General features: G+C 40.0%; 1 protein-coding gene across 1 annotated transcript; it reads left to right on the top strand.

The window, feature by feature from the left end:
- The first annotated feature begins 961 nt into the window (after positions 1 to 961).
- On the top strand, positions 962 to 19,022 carry plch2b (phospholipase C, eta 2b). Its single transcript, XM_041783592.1, has 21 exons — positions 962 to 1,256; positions 2,253 to 2,399; positions 3,848 to 4,091; positions 4,221 to 4,350; positions 4,945 to 5,115; positions 6,565 to 6,658; positions 6,786 to 6,989; positions 9,822 to 9,942; positions 10,037 to 10,208; positions 10,283 to 10,399; positions 10,503 to 10,586; positions 10,684 to 10,778; positions 10,874 to 10,962; positions 11,047 to 11,232; positions 11,320 to 11,427; positions 12,866 to 12,990; positions 13,098 to 13,182; positions 14,261 to 14,407; positions 15,380 to 15,459; positions 15,550 to 16,621; positions 18,721 to 19,022. The coding sequence occupies exons 1-21, from the start codon at positions 962 to 964 to the stop codon at positions 18,723 to 18,725; spliced, it is 3,771 nt and encodes a 1,256-aa protein (XP_041639526.1). The 3' UTR covers positions 18,726 to 19,022.
- Positions 19,023 to 19,025: the final 3 nt, after the last annotated feature.

Below are 19,025 nucleotides of genomic sequence, written 5' to 3'. Positions count from 1 at the left end.
AGTTACAGAGGCAAGGACAAATACACTTTTGAGGAGACTAACAGAGGGTGATATGATCTCTACTAGAATTAAATGAGATGAAACCATGCTAATAATTATGTCACACAGGCAAAGTGATTTAACTATTGCCCTGTTCTGAGAGGTAAGAAAGTCTTTTTGAGCAGAAAAAATGAAGTCAAATCAACTAAATTACCTGTTTGGATGTACTGGTACACTGGGTAACAATCTGAAGTCAAACTAAAAGCTCAGAACCTCTTGAAAGGAAAGTGTGGTAGTTCTCCTTACATTAAAATCCACACACATTCATGTTTTTTTTATGCCACACAGTTGCCTCTAGGGGGAAGTCCTAGCACACGGTTGAAGGTCAGATTCTAGTGATGGTCAAACGCACCTGCATTCTTTTGAATCCTTAAATCTAAACTTTTAAATATACAAGTAGTCTGCTCAGTATTGCAGTTTCCATATGCCTACAGTTCATGGCTCTCTTAAGTTTACCTAAATGAATATTTGCAATCTTGCTACCCAACTCTCTTTCATTAGAGGCTTACTGGTTGCGTGAAAATCCCTCCATGAAAGCAAGGCTGAAGCCTCACTCCAGGATTACAGCTCGAGGAAGATTTAGTGACTGACACGTGTTGCACACTCTTTCACAGAGAGCCGTCTCTCTGTCCAAAAAGTAAATACAGAAGAACCTCGAGCTGCTACAATGGATCACTGGACATGGGATGAAGAGGAATGAAGCTCCAGGATGGGAATACTGTTCCCTGATCCCACGTGGGAAGAGTTTGACAGGAAGAAGTGGATATGCTCACACTTAAGAATCTGCATAGGAGAAGCTGTGCTATAAACAAACTTGGCTGAAGAGCCCAGCAGAGTAAGGGGGATGTGGGTTCATGTGGTGTGAATGGGACAGGAGAGCTGGACTCAAATGCACAGCTCAGGGATGAACAGCACCCCAGCGATGGCACCTCAGTCTCCAGGGCTGGGCAGCAGCCCCCCACTGTCCTCTCTGTCACCAAAGAAGACTCCATTTCAGTCTTTGGGGTCCCTGGCACCAGGGATGTTCTCCCCATCTCTTGGTAAGGGCTCCCTTCTTCAGGGGAAGCAGGCCACGACTCCAGTGAGGTCTCCCAGTCCATCCATTATGACCTCTCCAAAACTCTGGCAGAAAGCATCCATCTCTAGGCTTGCAGAGGAGTTTTTCTGGATTGGTGGCAGCGTTGTTGCACAGCCGAAATGGAGATTGGGACAGATAGGTAAGACTCACTAAGGACTACTCAAATACTTTGGCTTCAAAATTAAATTAAAGCTGCAAACTAAAGAATCCTGGATTCAACAGACATCAGTGTAATATTCAAAAACCATGTATCTGAAACAAATAACCACGATTGTTTTCTTTCAGTTGGCTTCTTTAATGTGTGAAAGTCCCACAGTGTAGCATTGAATTGCAAAGGAAGCCTGAGTGGCTAACAGGCATATGGACGGTAGACAATCCTTAAGGATTAGCCTGAATGATGTGCCAGGTTGCGTCACGCGCATCTGAGCTTCAGATTACAAACAAAGGTTACCTGAACCAAGCACACAAAACAGCCACACCACCTTACCATGACATGAATGGGATCAAAATCATCAGATATGATATACAGTTTTTAGTTAAAATCTACAGCACTTAAACACTGTCATTAACGTTATAAAAATACACAGCATACTTAAACACTGAAGGATTTCTGACAATGATTGGGTTTCTTTGTTAAGAAAGATCATATCAAGGCTGTGTATCCTTTCCTTTTTTGCTGCTCGTTTTTGACACACATTTGACATTTCACACACATACAGCAACTTTAATCCCCGTGTGACGCAGCCTTTAATCTCATAAACAAGTGCTTGGAGGTTAACCTCTACTTGTCTTGTCTGTTTTCAGGTTCCTCTTGGGTTTTCTTAATGCATTTATGCACAAAGTCACAGCACATACTGCAGAATTTCATACATTATATTTAGACTGAGCAAACTTGCAATGAAAATCAAACGCTTTTCTTGAATCATTACATAAAGTAAACAGGCTCAGGCATCAACATGAAACTTTTTTTACTTCAAGAATTAGTTTGCTGACAAAAGCAAGCCTTTTTTCTGATGAATTAATAAATATACTGCACACCAAAGCTCCCTCTGCAGTTGGCATAATTCATGGAAACGTGGTCATCCCTGTGACTTGACTCTGCATGAATAATGTGTGTCCTTGTGCTCACCTGTAGTGGAGAGGTGTATGTGCACCATGCAGACGGGCACTCAGATGTCCAAACTGAAGGGGAAGAAGAAAGGACTGGTCCGATTCTTCTACCTGGACGAACACAAGTCCTGCATCCGTTGGCGGCCCTCCAAGAAACATGACAAGGCCAAAAGTGAGACATCACAACACAAGAATTCTTGTACTTTTCTTTACAGCACAGTATTGAATGTAAAACCAATCACTAATCATGTTCTCACACATAAATCCATTGGTATGTCTTGCTATTAGTCAGATTAAAATCAGAAGTTTTACACCCGCTTTGCACTGAGTTGTAATTTCGTTATCTATACATGAAGTTTGACTGTGTCCGTGTTTGTTTCACAGGCAGAACAAACGGTCCTACTTTCTAGATAATTGTTTGTGCTCTCAGGGCTCCAATGTGGTGTTAATTTTGGCAGCTATTTTAAAATTAGTTTTGGTCTTAGTCTTTAGATTAAAACGCTTTTTAGTTTTAGTCACATTTTGTCACGTTCACCCTTTAACGCTTTGATCTAGTTTTTATTCAATGAAAACTCTAAAACATTGTATTCATCCATCCATCCATTCATCAATTTTCTTCTGTGGGTTGCGCTGGCAGCCTGAGCAAGTCAGCCCTGAAACCAAACCCCAGCGACATTTTCTGAGTCTTTCTGGGGGACTCTGAGGCGCTCCCAGGCCAGATGAGAAGTATAATCCCTCCAGCGAGTCCTGGGTCTATCCCGGGGGTCTCCTTCCAGAAACCATCCTAATCAGATGCGCGAACCACCTCAACTTGCTCCTTGGAAAACAGAGGGACAGCGTCTCTACTGCAAACTCTCCCCGGACCAGAGATTGTGAGCAAGACCTTCTCATCCAACATCAGTGCCTGACCTCATCAATGCTCTACAGAATGAATGTGCACAAATTCCCACAAAATTATTCCAAACCCTTGTGGAAAGCTTTCAGTAAAAGTGGAGGCTGTTTCAGCTGTAAAAGGAGGTCCAACAAGGTGTACATGGTGTAGTGGCCAGAAAGCCTAAAACTTTTGTCCATATAGTGTGTGTGTATTTATATATATATATATATATATATATATATAGCCAGAGAAATTCTTAACTTTTATAGTTGTAGTGGGACACATCTTATCACAGCGGCTGCCACGGCAGACAGAAACAACTTCTGGTTGCTGTAGGAACATTTTATGTTATCAGAAAAACTGCGACATAAGGAAGCAAGGGGCTTCTGCTGGGGGCTGCCGTTGTGCTGCTGTATCTCATTCATGTTTTGTGCTGCCTCTTTTGTGATGGGCCATGTTTATTCTCTGCCATTGGTTGCACGTTTCGTTGCCCAAGCTTGCCACTGCCTTTTGTTATTGTTTTGATTGAGAACCCCCTCACAAGAAAATTTCTGTATGTCATTCCCCTCCTCTCTTTCCCCACTCCAACTTCATTCACTGCTGTCCTATCTGAATAAATGTGCCACTTAAAAAATGAATAAGGAAATTCACAGTCCATCATATGTAGAGTCCACAGAAAAATACTAGAGTAACGGACACTGTATGCATGGACAGCTTATGACACTTTTTTCAATCATCTCTTACAGTCACGATCGATTCCATCCATGAAGTCATTGAGGGGAAAAAGTCAGAGATCTTCAGGAGGTATGCAGACAACCGCTTTGACCCAAACTGCTGCTTCAGTATCTACTACGGGGAGCGTGTCAAGTCCCTGGACCTGGTTTCCACTCATGCAGAGGAGGCACGGACCTGGATCACTGGGCTTAGATACCTCATGGCAGGCATCAGTGATGAAGACAGTCTGGCCCGGAGGCAACGCACCCGTGATCAATATCCTTTATACAGTGTCTAATTCCCAGTTGACCTGTTATAACTGATTAAAAACTACCTGTTCAGTACATTAAAAGTGGTGATTGACACTTTGATTGGTACAGAGATTTTTCTTAACTGCTTCCTCATGTGGTTACAGCAGACTTTCTCTGAGGCAGACAAAAATGGAGATGGCACTTTGAGCATTGGAGAGGTTCATCAGCTGCTTCACAAACTCAATGTGAATTTACCCAAGCAGAAAGTCAGAGAGATGTTTCAAGTAAGAAATGCGCCCAGTAAAGTTTGACTATAGGTTGATAATATTGATATCTATGGGCCATGGACCACAAATACAGACATGTAGACTGCCTACCATTGACCAATCCGTCTTTATGTTCAGAAGTTTTAAAAAAGCCTTTTTAATTAAAAAAACAAAAGAACCCAATTTGTTGCGTGAGCTAGAAGGTGTAAAATGATTGATAATTCCTTAAGAGGCTAAAGCTTACCTCATTTTCATGTCAATCAGAGAAGCAGTAAGGTAAAAGTATAGCTACAGAGCCAGCAGACAAATATGTATGTAGGGATTTTGGCAGGAAAGTACAGGAGAGTGCCACAGGAGGGCCATATGGCCGCCACTGAACAGATGGCTCCAACAGCACTGCAATATTTCTTTAGTTCAGTGGCTCTTCATCTTTCCCTCTTATGATGACAGTCTGTACAAGTTCTATCATGTTTGATGGTGTAGAGATATACGGTGTATATAACCCACAGATGGGTGTACGGTTGTAGATGGTTTTAGCAGGTTGGTTATCTTAAATCCCATATACGACAGATTTATTTCATGCCCATAAAATCTATTTGTTGTTATCTGTAGGAAGCAGACACAGACGAGAACCAAGGCTCTCTGGGCTTTGAAGAATTCTGTTCGTTCTACAAGATGATCTCAACACGCAGAGACCTCTATCTGATACTGATCTCCTACAGCAATCAAAAAGAAGTCATGGATCTGCAGGACCTTACACGCTTTCTGGAAAATGAGCAGAAGGTGCAGTAAAATATAGCAGAGATGCATGCTGAGGTTTCGTTTGTTGGTGTTGAAGTCTTCTATTTTCAGGTTCATACTGTCTTTACATGCAGTAAGGGAAATAAGGAATTCATGCAACCCAGCTTTACTGTCACAACAGCCTCACTGTGATACAGGATTCAATAAGATCTATAACACAAGGACAAAAAAAAGCTAAAATGGTAAATAGAATGTTTTCATGAAAGTTACAGCCCATGCATTGGTGAAGATAGGAACAGAACAAGATCCCTGTCTTTGCCTTCTGCCCAGCTTGCTGTGGGATTCCCTGAAATGCTGAAACAAACATTGTTGTTCCATTTCGTCTTGCGCATCTCAGTAATTCTTTGTGGCGATGCCCGTGAAGTGGCAAGCTGCACTGGTGGCTCTTACATCAAAAAAGCAGACCAGAAATGTGTTCCATTTTTCAGGCTATAACACTACTCGGCCTCCCAGACAAAGTCTATTCTGGGGATGCTTGGAAGTAAGCTTTGGCTGAATGTCAAACCTCTAATACCAGAGGTCCAATGGGAATTTGGGGTCATGGGAGCTTGCTAACACAGTCTGCATGTGTTAATGGCCTTAGATAGGTCTATCTATGACTGTTTTTTTTTTTTGGAGTCATAGCTAGCTGGTCCATCAGTAAAGAGCTGTGCTAGTATCCTCTTGCCAAAGCCAAGCATGTTTCCAGTAGATAGTGGCCTCCAAGAGGTGGTTCTTACCACCTTATTTGTTTAAGATTTGCATGGTCAGAATCTTAGACCCAGTCCATGGGAGGGCAATAGACTCTCTACTATGAGCTCAAGCAAACCCTGGTTTTAATCTGAGTGTGAAGTGGTTGGAATAAGTCATGACCTCAAAGTCTTAGTTCATAGTTCCCTGCCAGATCAGGTCAATGCCTCAAGCAAAGAAGATCAAGAATCTTGTGAGTATGTTTATAAGTAAGAGTTAAATAGACAGTGAGATTGACTGGTAGTGCTTTGCTAGCAGTTGCGAGGACATCAAACCTGAGTCCTCTCTGTAGGGTTTCTGGGCTCAGCCTAGAAATAGGGTAGGGAGTTTTGACATCTGGAAGAAGATCAGAGTAGTTTATCTTAACTTTCACCTCAAAAGCAGCCAGCTGTATCGCCATCTGATTGGAAGACCTGTTGGGTGTCTTTCTTTGGAGAGGGGGACATTTAACCCCAAGGAGACTCCTGGGTAAACTCAGAGCTTGCTAGAGATGTATAGATCCATGTTTCCTGCCTGCTTAGAGACTATTTGGGGATATCCCAGGAAAGGATATCAAGGAAGCAATGCTGACTAAAGGGAAACAGAATCCTAGCCAGGTATTAGCAGAAGAAAACATGAATGGATGGATGGATGGATGGATGGATGGATGGATGGCTTTAAAACAGACATAATCTAACCTTCCTAGTATTGCTCTATCTCTAGATGCGAGGTGTTCCCAAAGAGCAATTAGTTGACATAGTGGCCAGGTTTGAGCCGTGTCCTGAGAACCTGCAGCACATGGTCCTTGGAATTGATGGTAAGGAGAACTGACATAAACTAACATATCTAACAATGAGCACTACCACTAACGAAATGAAATACTGCACAAATTCTGGACCAGACATGCTTCAATATACAAGCGACAAATGTGGTTCTTCCTTCAGGTTTTACTAACTTCATGAGGAGTCCTGCTGGTGACATCTTCAATCCCGAGCACAACCAGGTGAACCAGGACATGACTCAGCCTCTGACTAACTACTTCATCGCCACCTCACACAACACTTACCTGACAGGTGACCAGCTGCTCTCCCAGTCTAGAGTGGAAATGTACGCCTATGTTCTCCAAGCAGGCTGTCGCTGTGTGGAAGGTAAGAGGCCTCATAAACGACTAAGTTTGCCCTCACACTGGCACGGCCACTGAAGGAATAATGTGAGCGACTGCCCCTAATAGTTGAAAATGCTGCAAAAGTGCATTCTTTGATGCCATCATGCTAGATAACCATGACGATGTGTCCTTTAGACCAGTGGTTCTTGAAGTGGGGGTCAGAACCTCCTGGGTGGTTGTGGGATGCCTTCCATAAAACATGAACCTTTTAAAATGATTTAAAATAGTATATATTTTATATTTATATGTTTTCATTTTAAATATATAAAGATACATACAATTAGTTCATTTTAAAATAAAACTATAGACATTAGGTTAGAAACATTTAAGTCTGCACATGATTATTCTTGAATGTGCATGGCTGTGCACAACTATTCCTTATCCACTTCTAGAAACAGAAGGGGTCTGCAGGTCTGGTGCTGTTATTTTGGGTGTGGAAAAGTTTGGGAACCTCTGCTCTAGACTGCCCTCTAAATGAACAAATTTGAACAAAGTGCCTCTTTGGTGCTCTTTACATTACACTGCCCTCTACACTGCTGTCTAAATTGACAAAATTTGACCAAGCAGCCTTTAGATTGCTCTCTGCATTGTCAAATTTTGACAAAGTAACCTCATTTGTGCCATCCAAATGGGCACAATTTCACAATGTTGCTCCTGTAACTTTTTTTGTCTCTAAATGAACAAAATTTAATGAAGTGCCCATTATGGTGCCCTGTAAAGCTGCCTCTACACTAGTGGATCTCAACCAGTGGTTCAGGACCCAGAACTGGGTCATGGTGGGGCGCAGCTAGTGTTCACTGTTCAGTTTGTGCTCCATGAATGCAGGTGGCCCAGGTTCAGCAGTAGGCCTTTCTTACATGTTTCTTCCCCACTCATCTATATTTATGATTCTACCCACTGTCCTCCTCTATCAAAAAAGGCATAAAATAAATCTTAAAAAAAAAAAGAAAAAAAGGAAAAAGAAATGGGTTGCAGAGCCCTTTTCAGTAGGTTGCAAAATGTGTTCCTGGATGCAAAGGTTGTGCCAAAAGTCCATGAAATTCTAATAAAACATGCCTGTTTTGTTCTGTATGAGGTCCAAACTGTTCTTTTTTTAATCAAATAACCCAAATTGGTTAAAAATGTTTGAAAATTGGGTCATAGCTTCTCACTGAGGAGTTAGTGGTGGGTCCTGGGACTTGACCAGTTGAGAACCACTGCTTTAGACTGCCCTGTGAGGGGTCAAAATTTGAGAGGGGTCTGGCTGCAGACCGTACATTTCTGACGGCCACTGTCACAGACTGTTCATCCAAGACACCATATATGATGGAAAGGAAGTGTTTTAATTTGTTGGTACAGCATATTTCCATCCATTTATCCATTTTCTATACCCTTTATCCCGTTTCGGGTTGCGGGGGGGCTGGAGCCTATCCCAGCTGTCATTGGGCAAGAGGCGGGGTACACCCTGGACTGGTCGCCAGTCAATCACAGGGCTGAAATATAGAGACAGACAACCAGGCATGCTCAAAGTCACACCTACGGCCAATTTTAGAGTCACCAATTAACCTAATGAGCAGGTTTTTTGGTGGTGGGAGGAAGTCGGAGTACCCGGAGAGAACCCACGCGTGCACGGGGAAAACATGCAAACTCCGCACAGAAAGGACCTGACTGGAAAGCAAACCCAGGACCTTCTTGCTGTGAGGCAACAGCACTAACCCCTGCACTGCTGTGCAGCCCCACAGCATATTTCCCTTTATAGATTTTTTTTTTTTTCTCAACTTTATTCATAAATAAAGTCTGGAAGTTACACTCATAAAACAACTGCATTGTAAACATAATCGACTGAGCAACATTTCATAAATTGAAAAGAGAATAAGATCAGCAGTTGTGGTGTATTGACGAAACAGACTCAACGTAACTTTCATTCATGTTAATCGACCATCTTCACTAACATTACATACAGCAGACTGCCCATATGTGCTACTGTATCACAGCAGGGTCATATTTAAAGTAAATGCTTTTCCATATAAAAGAACTATGTGGTTAATATACCACAGCAGTCTAATCCAGGATTAAATTATTTAAAGACCCATTTGTAGCTCATGAACAGTGGCTCGCTTTAGCTGCAGCTAATATAGCTATGCTAGCTATGATGTTATCATTACCTCACAAGCCAATATATTAGCATCTAGCATGGGAATGTTTTCATATAGGTCAAGCTTTTTTTTCCTGTAAGCAGAATGTTTACTTGACTTTATTAAATGTTTTGTGATAAGGTTTTTCAGGTCTTTCAATTTTTGGTATCCTAACCCTTACCTTAACCAGAAAGAGAAGTTTAAACCGATTCTATTTCAAAATTTTTACCGTTTATTTTTATTCAGAGATATACAGCATCTCAGATGAATGGTCTGTGAAAGAAATCAACAGTCTTCTGAAAAAAATGTTTTTGGGGCCTTTTCATGCCTTTATTAGACAGGGAAGGACAGTGGATAGACTCAGAAACAGGGATGAGAGAGGGGAGAGACATACGGCAAAGGGCCACAGGCCAGATTCGAACCTGGGCTGACCATGTACATGGTATGCACCTTAAACCACTTGACCATCTGCGCACCCCACAGTCTTCGAAAATTTGACAAAGTACCCTCTTTGGTGCAAAACATGCACAAAATTTTACATTGGTGTGGTAGGTTTAATCACACAATAAAAACATCTTAGCAAGGGTTTTTTAGTATTATTTTAGTGTGGTGCCCCACTGCATGCAGCAGGTGACCTTCTTTTATTTTCACCCCTGCCCCTCAAACATCCTAAGTCCTAATGTTCTTCTTTTCTTTGTCAGTTGACTGCTGGGATGGGCCTGATGGTGAGCCTATTATTCACCATGGCTACACCTTGACGTCCAAAATTCTCTTCAAAGATGTTATTGAAACAATCAACAAATATGCCTTCACTAAATCACAGTAAGTTCTCTTATTTATGTTGACTTTTCACAATAAAATGTCATATCTGTTGCTTGGGTGCTGTGGTATCATTCGTGACTCCATCTCCTCCTAGGTATCCTGTGATTCTGTCTATCGAGAACCACTGCACGGTCCCTCAGCAGAAGAAGATGGCTGAGTATCTGAAGGAGGTGCTGCAGGACAAACTGGATCTGTCAGCTGTCAATGTACATGAATGCAAGAAGCTACCCTCGCCTGAGATCCTGAAAGGAAAAGTTTTAGTCAAGGTAAGTCAAGGCTGCTTTCAGATTCAGAGCTGAACAGATACACTGATTAACCTCTCAATGAATGAATTTGTCAGGGAAAAAAGCTGCCAGCAAACCTTGATCCTGAGGCAGAGGAGGGGGACGTATCTGATGAAGATACTGGAGATGATGACGACGATGAAGATGATGAAGATGATGACGATAATGCACAGGCAAACGATAGATAGATAGATAGATAGATAGATAGATAGATAGATAGATAGATAGATAGATAGATAGATAGATAGAGTAACACATTATGTTTGAATGTTTTAGGATGGGAATAGCTTTGTCCCTGGAAATTCGACCAAAAAGAAGAGACAATTTGGCAGAGCCATCGTAAGGAGTTTCAAAAGAAAGGTCTGCCATTTTTCAGTAAATTATATATTTGACTATTTTAGAAAGTTGTAGAGAGAAAACAAGAGAACGTGAAAGGTACTACTCTTTTTTCACCCAGAGAAAAAAGAGAAGCAGGATGAAAAACAAAGCAATGTCAGATGGCGAGTCAGATTACAGCAGCAAGGAGAGGACACGAATTGTTTACCACCCTAAGTAAGGCTGGTCATTGAATTAAGTACTTTAAGCCATTTAATAGTATTAGTAACAGCCCTTTAACTTGTACTGTATGACTCTAACTCTCACTTTAGGAAGAGGAAAACAATGAGGCTGTCCAGAGCTCTGTCTGACCTGGTCAAGTACACAAAATCTGTCAGAGTGCACGACATAGAGACACAAGGTATATAGTATTCCAAAATAAATCTGCAATCCTCTTTAAACATTAAAACAAAAGGATGTGTAATGCTGTATTTTTGTCTTGAAGGGTTAACAAACAGCTGGCAGGTATCTTCCCTAAATGAGACAGTTATGAACCAGATCTTGCAGCTGAAGCCGACTGAATTGGTCCGTTTAAACCAGCGGCAACTCCTGCGAGTGTACCCGTCAAACTACAGAGTGGACTCAAGCAACTTTAACCCACAGCCATACTGGAATGCAGGATGTCATATGGGTAAGATGCTCAGAGAGTTAGGACAGTATTTTTTGGAATTCAAGAGGGTTGTTTTTTTTGTCTTAATATGTTAACCTTTCATTTTAGTTGCCATGAATTACCAAACAGAAGGACGTATGCTAGAACTAAACCGAGCCAAGTTCTCAAGCAATGGAAACTGTGGCTACATTTTAAAGCCAAAGTGCATGCGCAAAGGTATGTGAATAATAAAAATATGTGTGGAGGTAACTGCAACTTTTGGTGTGTCTGGTTCAGTGCAATTTAGCGTGGTTTGGTACAGCAAACTCTGATCTTGCTTATGTTTCCACAACCAATGTCCAACCTCGCTCAATAACGGGAATTCCACCTTCATGGTAACATATCTTTGCTTTTGCCATGTGTGTTAAAGCACTTTGCAAACATCTGTTTTTAAAGGCGCTATATAAATAAAGTTGTTATTATTATTATTACTATTAATATTATTATTATTATATCATCATCATCATCATTTCATATTGTTTCGTGTTGAATAGTAGGGGTGTAAAGGCACGTGTATTCATACCGTATCTGTTCAGTACGGGCCTCTTGGTACTGTACAGACGTGCACCAAACAGCTACAAGTTGAACGAAGCTCATGCACAGACGGAAAACCAGATCAACTCACTGTCACACTGTCTTGGCAACCACACAACCACAGCAAAGGACAGAAACAGCCTGAATATTCCCAGATAAAAGTATCCTATTTAGGAACACTTTGTTTCCCAGTAAAATACAACAGTGGACAAAGACAACAACAGTAGCGCTGACATTATTCAGCAGCTGTGTCGCTGACAGCAGCTGAAAAGGCTCCACTCAAACAAGAACGTCACTGTAACGAGGAGGAACAACAAAAAAGCTGGTTATGAATTTCCCATGATTCAAGATCTTTTTATTATAACAATGAGGCTCTGGTTTTATGAATCAAATTAATTCTAAATGCAGTACCTTCAACTGTCAGCCTCGGAGGAGGGGGAGAAGGGACTTGATCATGTCTGCAGCTGCATCATAGGTAAAGTTATCCTCAGATTTCACACCGCTCTAACCTCTTTATCCACCAAAATGGGTTGCAGAAAGTTCTCCCAAACTTTGTAGTAGGTCCTAATAGTTAAAAAAGTAATCCAGTGCTGAAGTCTGTGTTAAAATCAGCAGGAAAGACGTTAATTAGCATACTTAACAAGCTAAATTATGGTTGTAAGTTAGCTGGGAATTTTAGTGTTTAAAGAATGGGTATAAATATGTCAATATACAAATTAAAATAATATAGTAATTCAGAAATGTATTCATTTATAAATATTTTCATTAATTGAACACCTTTTGGAAGGCGGATGCAGCATTATTGATAATTTAAATGTAACATTTTCAGCCTATCTATTTAAATATAATTTAATACAATTTAGAAATAATAATTAATTCTGTTATTTATTCGCCTTATTTACCATAATGAAAACGTTCCGAACTATGACTTCAAAACTGAGGTACATACCGAACCGAGATTTTTCCGTACCGTTACACCCCAAGTATTGTATGCTAGCATATTGTATCAAACTAAACACCGAACCATTTCTACGATTGTGGTCAACTTTTTTTTTTTTTTTTTTTTTTTTTCTTTTCACAGCTGCCTTTAACCCAACCCTGGAGGAGCCATTACCAGGACACAGAAAGACGCAGTTAGTATTGAAGATCATCAGTGGACAGCAGCTCCCCAAGCCCAAAGACTCCATGTTTGGTGACAGAGGAGAGGTGAAGCCAAGATACTCCAGATATATTTCAAACCTAACTAATTTAAGCTAAAAACATACACCTTTCAAAACTAATATGTTGCTTTTGTGTCTCTTTTTGTATTCCAGATCATCGATCCCTTTGTTGAAGTTGAAATAATTGGTTTACCGTTTGATTGTTGCAAGAAGCAGACCAAAGTGGTGGATGATAATGGTATTTTTCAAAAAATATATCTAGCAATTAAAATTTTTCAATTGAACTGTGTCCCAATTCAGGGGCTGCAACCTTCGAAGGTGTTTTTCAAGACCACAAGCATCACAGCAACCGGTTAAGTGCTTTCCAATTTCGATGGCTCGATCAAATACGTTGCTCATTTCATTGGCCATTAAGGAGCCATTCAATGCATCTGTCATGGTCGACAAATTTAAAGTTTCATTGCTTGCTTATCTAAATAAGATGGCAGACATTTAGGAGGCCTTGTCAAACACTTTTAAATGTAAATGTTTGGTCTTGATCATATAGCTGGCAAAATGTTGAAAGGAAAAGGGTTTTGAAACTTCATATTGAAAACATGAGACATTAGTAGCATACAGCTTAAACAGAGCTTTTTGTTGGTACTGTGTTCATTTTGTTTGTATTTCTGCACATTTGCTCAGAGTGTACAGATATGGTCCAAACATGCAATATCACTAGTAATAATGGAGATAGTGATAGTAATAGTGAAGGTCTATACACACTGACTGTGTCATTTTAAGTTCCTTTTTTTCAGATTAGTAATTCAATAAAAAATGTGATGTGCTCAATTTGATATGCGCTTAGGCTATGGGCAAGCGAGGTTTACAAGTGAAGTTGCTCTGAATAGTCAACTAACCATTTAAATAACTTGGACAGAAGAAAAACAAAATCAAACCTGTTCTGAGAAAAAATAACGAGGTACGAAAGTTTCAGAGTCAGTGTGCAAATGCAATTAGCATAACATATGATTGCTTTCTCTTATAGCGTGTGGCTATTTCAGACAAAGAACCACTTTACTCAAACTTACTGAAGAAATATTGCCAAATTTTGTATGAGTTGTTAGAACCTACAAACGTGTATGATGTTTGCTCACCTGAGCACAGAGATGGACAACTACAACATAGTGGATTCCCTGGGGGGGGGGCTTGTGATGCAAACAATGAACCCTTTTTATGTAGACTTTATTTTGTCTGTTCAGCCTGTGTGGTTGACAAGGCTATGAAAGCTGGCTTCTTTATACAATGAAACAGCTAATTAGACTCTACTTTTCATTCAGGTTTCAACCCAATGTGGGAGGAGACCCTCATCTTCGACATTTACATGCCACAACTCGCCCTTGTGCGTTTCCAGGTGTGGGATCATGATCCAATTGGACGAGACTTCATTGGACAGAGGACTGTGGCTCTCACCAGTATGCTGCCAGGTAGGAGAGAGGTCTGGATGTAGACTGTCACTGTGAGACATCACATCTGTCAAAACGGAAATATATGCTAAAAACTTTAAAAATAAAACTTTTGGTTGGAATTGGGATGACAAAAGTATAAAGTTAAAAACTTAACCTGCAAAGTGTAATTAAAAAATGTTTAATAAAGCCAAGTAAACATTCTGCTTACAGAAAAAGCTCATCCTCCATGAAACTAATGTAGCAAACATAGCTCATGTAGCTCTGTAAGCTGCATAAGCTATGTAGATAACAGAGTTATATAGTTGGTGTAGCTAAAGGTCATGGACTTCTGTACAAGCGAAGAAACAAAGCTAGCATTAGCAACGTATCTAATGTTAACTAAAAAAACATGAAATGTTGCTTTGTCTGTAATAGAAATAGAAAAAAGTTTCAATTCTGACAGAGACAGCATCTCACAATAACGGTCTAAGAGCTACGGTCTGCAGTCTGACTGTCTTGCCAGGTAGACCAAAAGACTTTCTTTCAAAATATCTAACTTCCAAAATATCTGTTCAAATTAGGGGAATTGTTAAGTTAAAAGAAAGTTTTACTTTTAAGAGCACTCACTTTTGCTTTAACGTAATTTCTCTAAGTTCCTTAATGGAGACTCGATATGACAACCACCAGGAAGTCGCTAAATCCAGCTAAGAGTTCCTGAAAAAAAACTCTATGCTAAGCTACTGCCTCTTTACTCTTCATTTCTTTATGTATGAAACGTGATGAGATGTTAACTTACAAAAAAAAACACATTCAAAATGGAAAACTGATTGTCAAATTAAAATCAATGTGGTTTTCGCAAAAGGCACAGAAGTCTATCACAATGTAAAATAAAAATACTTGTTCATTTCTACTGTCATTTCAGTCACTAATATTAAAAAATTATCTATTTACCATGAGATTGCTAATAGTCATTTGTGTGTGGATTTGTTTGATCCTTATCTAAATTTGTAGGTTTTCGGCATGTTTACCTGGAGGGAATGGCTGAGTCATCCATCTTTGTTCATGTGGCTATCATTGATATCACAGGAAAGGTAAGCTACTTTAAAATAACACAGAAATCAGTTATTTTACAGCATCATCCTCCAACTCCATCTAAAATCTTTTCTGTCTTTCAAAATCAGATCAAACCATCAAAAGCGGTGCATGCAGCCCGAAAACACATCCAAAAGGCAGCCAAGAAGCACATAAAGGGTCAGCAGAGGCAAACCTCTCTGGACTCCTCGGTCTTGTCCTCAGAGGATGGACGTTCTCTGTACTTCAGAAAGGATCTGGACACCATCTCCCAGGAAAGCTTGGATGGGGATATGCCTTCTCTGGTACTTGGACCTGCAGGAAAGGCCTCCATCCACAAAGACGCCATGAGTGAGCCGGTGAGACGAGCTCACAGGGTTAAAATTCATGAACCCCCAGAGACAAGGGGAGGGATCTTCAGCCGGAGGTCCTCCACTGACTCTCACCACACTGGAGGTCCTTCCTCTTTCAGAGCAGATAGTTTTGACTTTGACACCTATACCCCGGGTTCTTATCCTGATGTTGCTGCGCCTGACAGCCAAAATCGAATTGAAGAAGAGCTGGAGGTTGAACCTGAGTCAAACAATACCGAGGACGAGACCAGTGAGACATTTGAGCCAAAGCAGTATAAACGGATTAAGGAATTACCAACAGAATCACAGCCAGAGAAGGACATTTCTCTTGAATCTGAGCAACCACCAGAGAGTCAGAGTCGGACTGATTCCCTCCCTCTCCCTGTGCCACAGCCTCTGAGTCAGCATGAAGCCAAATCCTCTCCATTTATACCCCCATCTTCCCCTCCCAGGGTGAGACGGACCTTGGAGGCTCCGGTCACCATTCTACCATGCACATTGATGCGAACAAAGACCAGATCCCGCAGTTGCCCAAGGAGACAGATTTCCTCTCCTCAGACTCCAACAGTGCACCGCAGATCTGCTCTCCAATGGCAGACGCAGCGAGCTCAAAGCGAGGGTAGCTACAGCAGCCGAGTGAGGCCTATACCCAACGGCCTCTGCCTGTCTGACAGCTCATCCAGCAGCAGTGAAGGCAGCACAGACAGCCTGGAGTATGAGTCCTCACGTGTGCCGGACCAAAAAGAGGGTACTCTGCAGAGGGAGATGAGGGCTCTTTTTGACCGGAGGATGAGCGAGATTCGGTGTAAATCGCCACTTTTTGTAAATGGTGAGTCATAAATGATACATATTCCAAAAATAAAAGTCACAGCGCCGTTTATCAACTTTTATTATACCATTATGGTGTTTAGGAATCACCCTATACCATATATGGATCTGAGCAGGGGTGGGACACATCAATAGACCTTTTCATCAGACGTCAGTATGTGTGTCCCACCCCAGCTTAGACAGCAAAACTCACTGGAAGCCAGTGCTAAAAAGTACTTTTGTACTTTTTTGCATTTTACCACCTTATTTTTTTCTTTGTGTTGCTTCCCCTTTTGGGGGTTGTAGAAACTTATAACTGTGATTTTCCTTGTTAAGACTCAAATCACAAAAGACTTTTAACAAAAAACAAAAAACACTGAATGAAATTAAATATTAATGAGATTATAGTTGTTAATGAAATTACAAGGAAATATACCTTTATGTTTGGTTATATTTTATATTTGGCAGAGTAATGTATAAGTAATTTGAGTAATTAGGGGTCGAAAGGTTATGAAGGGTTGACAAAGAAGGAAGAAGGAATGATTTCCAGGGAAAAAAAAACTTGACTGATAAGTTGATGTTGAAAATATCAGATGGGAGCTTAAATTGGCATACTCACTGATTTCAGTTACATCATACTAATGCAGTTTCTAAGGTATTTCTGATGGTATTCATCCCAGAACATCTCTGAATTAGCAGAAAGAAATTAAAAGGAAAAAGATGGGGTTGCTGGTTTGGGCCAGTCTGTAAGGTAGGTGTCTTCCCCATAATACTTGCCTCTTTTCAGATGTCCTATCAATAAAGGCAAATCTAGAAATAACTCTTTTTTTTAATCCAAGTGTTTTATGTTGCACAGATGGCACATTTAAACTTCTGATGCATTTGTTTGAAAACAGAACCTCCATTTCACTTGCTAAGCTTCAACAGAAATGAAGTTCCTTCTTCCTGTGTATTTAGATCCTTTCAAACAAGGCACATAGTAAAAACTGAACAGGGTTCTCTGCAACCTAAGCCATCAGTAGTTGATATTTTATTTAGGGCTGTCAAGATTAATCACATTAATTGTGACAGACTAAGATCCTTATTTAGTGCATTACTTTTTTAAAATTGCAATTAATCTCAGGCTTAAATGTCCCTTTCGACACACTTTGGTTGAGCCACTGCAACATCTCTCTGCAGCCCCTGTCATGCAAATTAGTCACCACTTCTCCTTAATGTCACATTTCATAAAAAAAAAAAACTCAAAGACAGCTTAGAGCAAGTCAAAGGGCGTCTGGACATTATATCATCAAAAAATAACCCCTTTACAGCCCCCTGATTTCCTTTCCAGTCCATAACAAGTGTCTTTTTCCATGGTGAAGTTCATGTTATAATCTTCAATCTACCTAAAAATGTCTGTATCCAAACAGGAAGTCAGTTTCTCCTAGTTTAAGACTCTAGAAACATCCAAAATGAAAAAAAAAAAAAAAAAACATTTTAAATGCAAAGGTGGAATTTTAAAATGCCATAAATTGATCGATTAATCATGATTAACAACACAAATTCTAAGATGAATCCCAATCAAAACTTTTAATATTTTGACAGCTCTTGTTTTATTAAATAATTAAAGGGAGAAGGAAAAAGTTATTTTAAAGATCTCTGATGCCCTTTATAAAATGTTAATGGTTAATGCAGATTACTTAAGAAAAGTGGAAACAAGATCTTCATAATAGTGATCCAACAAGGTGACTGGTCTTTTTGTAGGAAAATTCATAAGTGTTTTACTTAAAGGCATAAATTGGCACTATTTAAAATGATGTACATGATTTATTATACGCCAGAGACATTTGGTAAAATTAACAGTCGGATGACATTTCTCTTTTGTTGTTGTAAGAAAATAAGGGTACTTTCTGTCAAACATTTTGGTCATGCAACTTCTCCCACCTTTTTTTTTTTTAATTGTTGTTTGTTCTCATTGCAATTAGTTTCGTATTTTACTTTTTGTGTGGGGGACATGAATTATGGAAAATTACATTAATTTATGTACTTTTTCACATTTTATGTTTTCAAACTATAAATGATAAAAAATCTCTACAAGTAATTGAGGTGACTGTTTAAATTCATGTTTTTTTTTTCTTTTAGATTAGACGTTTTAAATGATCAGCACCTCCAAAGACAACATCGTCTAACATTGACACATCACTGAGGATGACATCATGGACAGAGCAGCTCCGATCTTCATCCCAAAGAACTAGAGACCACTCAGAATTACACAGTTAACTCCACTTTTATTATTGTAGGCCTGCTGTAATGTATGCATGATGCTGAAATGTTTACAATGAATAGTTTTTAAGGGAAGTTGTTGGAATCGTGTGATGCCATTGCCAACTGTTTATAACAGCATGATGCAGTCAGAATTAAGTAAACAAAGACACACATCTAAGCAC

This window comes from Cheilinus undulatus, linkage group 3 (assembly GCF_018320785.1).
Source record: "Cheilinus undulatus linkage group 3, ASM1832078v1, whole genome shotgun sequence".
Taxonomy (NCBI): Eukaryota; Metazoa; Chordata; class Actinopteri; order Labriformes; family Labridae; genus Cheilinus; species Cheilinus undulatus.
The sequence above is the reverse complement of the archived record's forward strand: the minus strand, read 5'-3'. Positions and strand labels throughout refer to the sequence as shown.

Coding starts and splice junctions, on each gene's coding strand:
- plch2b (XM_041783592.1), top strand. CDS start 962: ATGGCACCTCAGTCTCCAGGGCTGGGCAGCAGCCCCCCACTGTCCTCT. Junction 11,428..12,865: donor GCCAAAGTGCATGCGCAAAG/GTATGTGAATAA, acceptor TTCTTTTCACAG/CTGCCTTTAACCCAACCCTG. Junction 13,183..14,260: donor CAAAGTGGTGGATGATAATG/GTATTTTTCAAA, acceptor CTTTTCATTCAG/GTTTCAACCCAATGTGGGAG.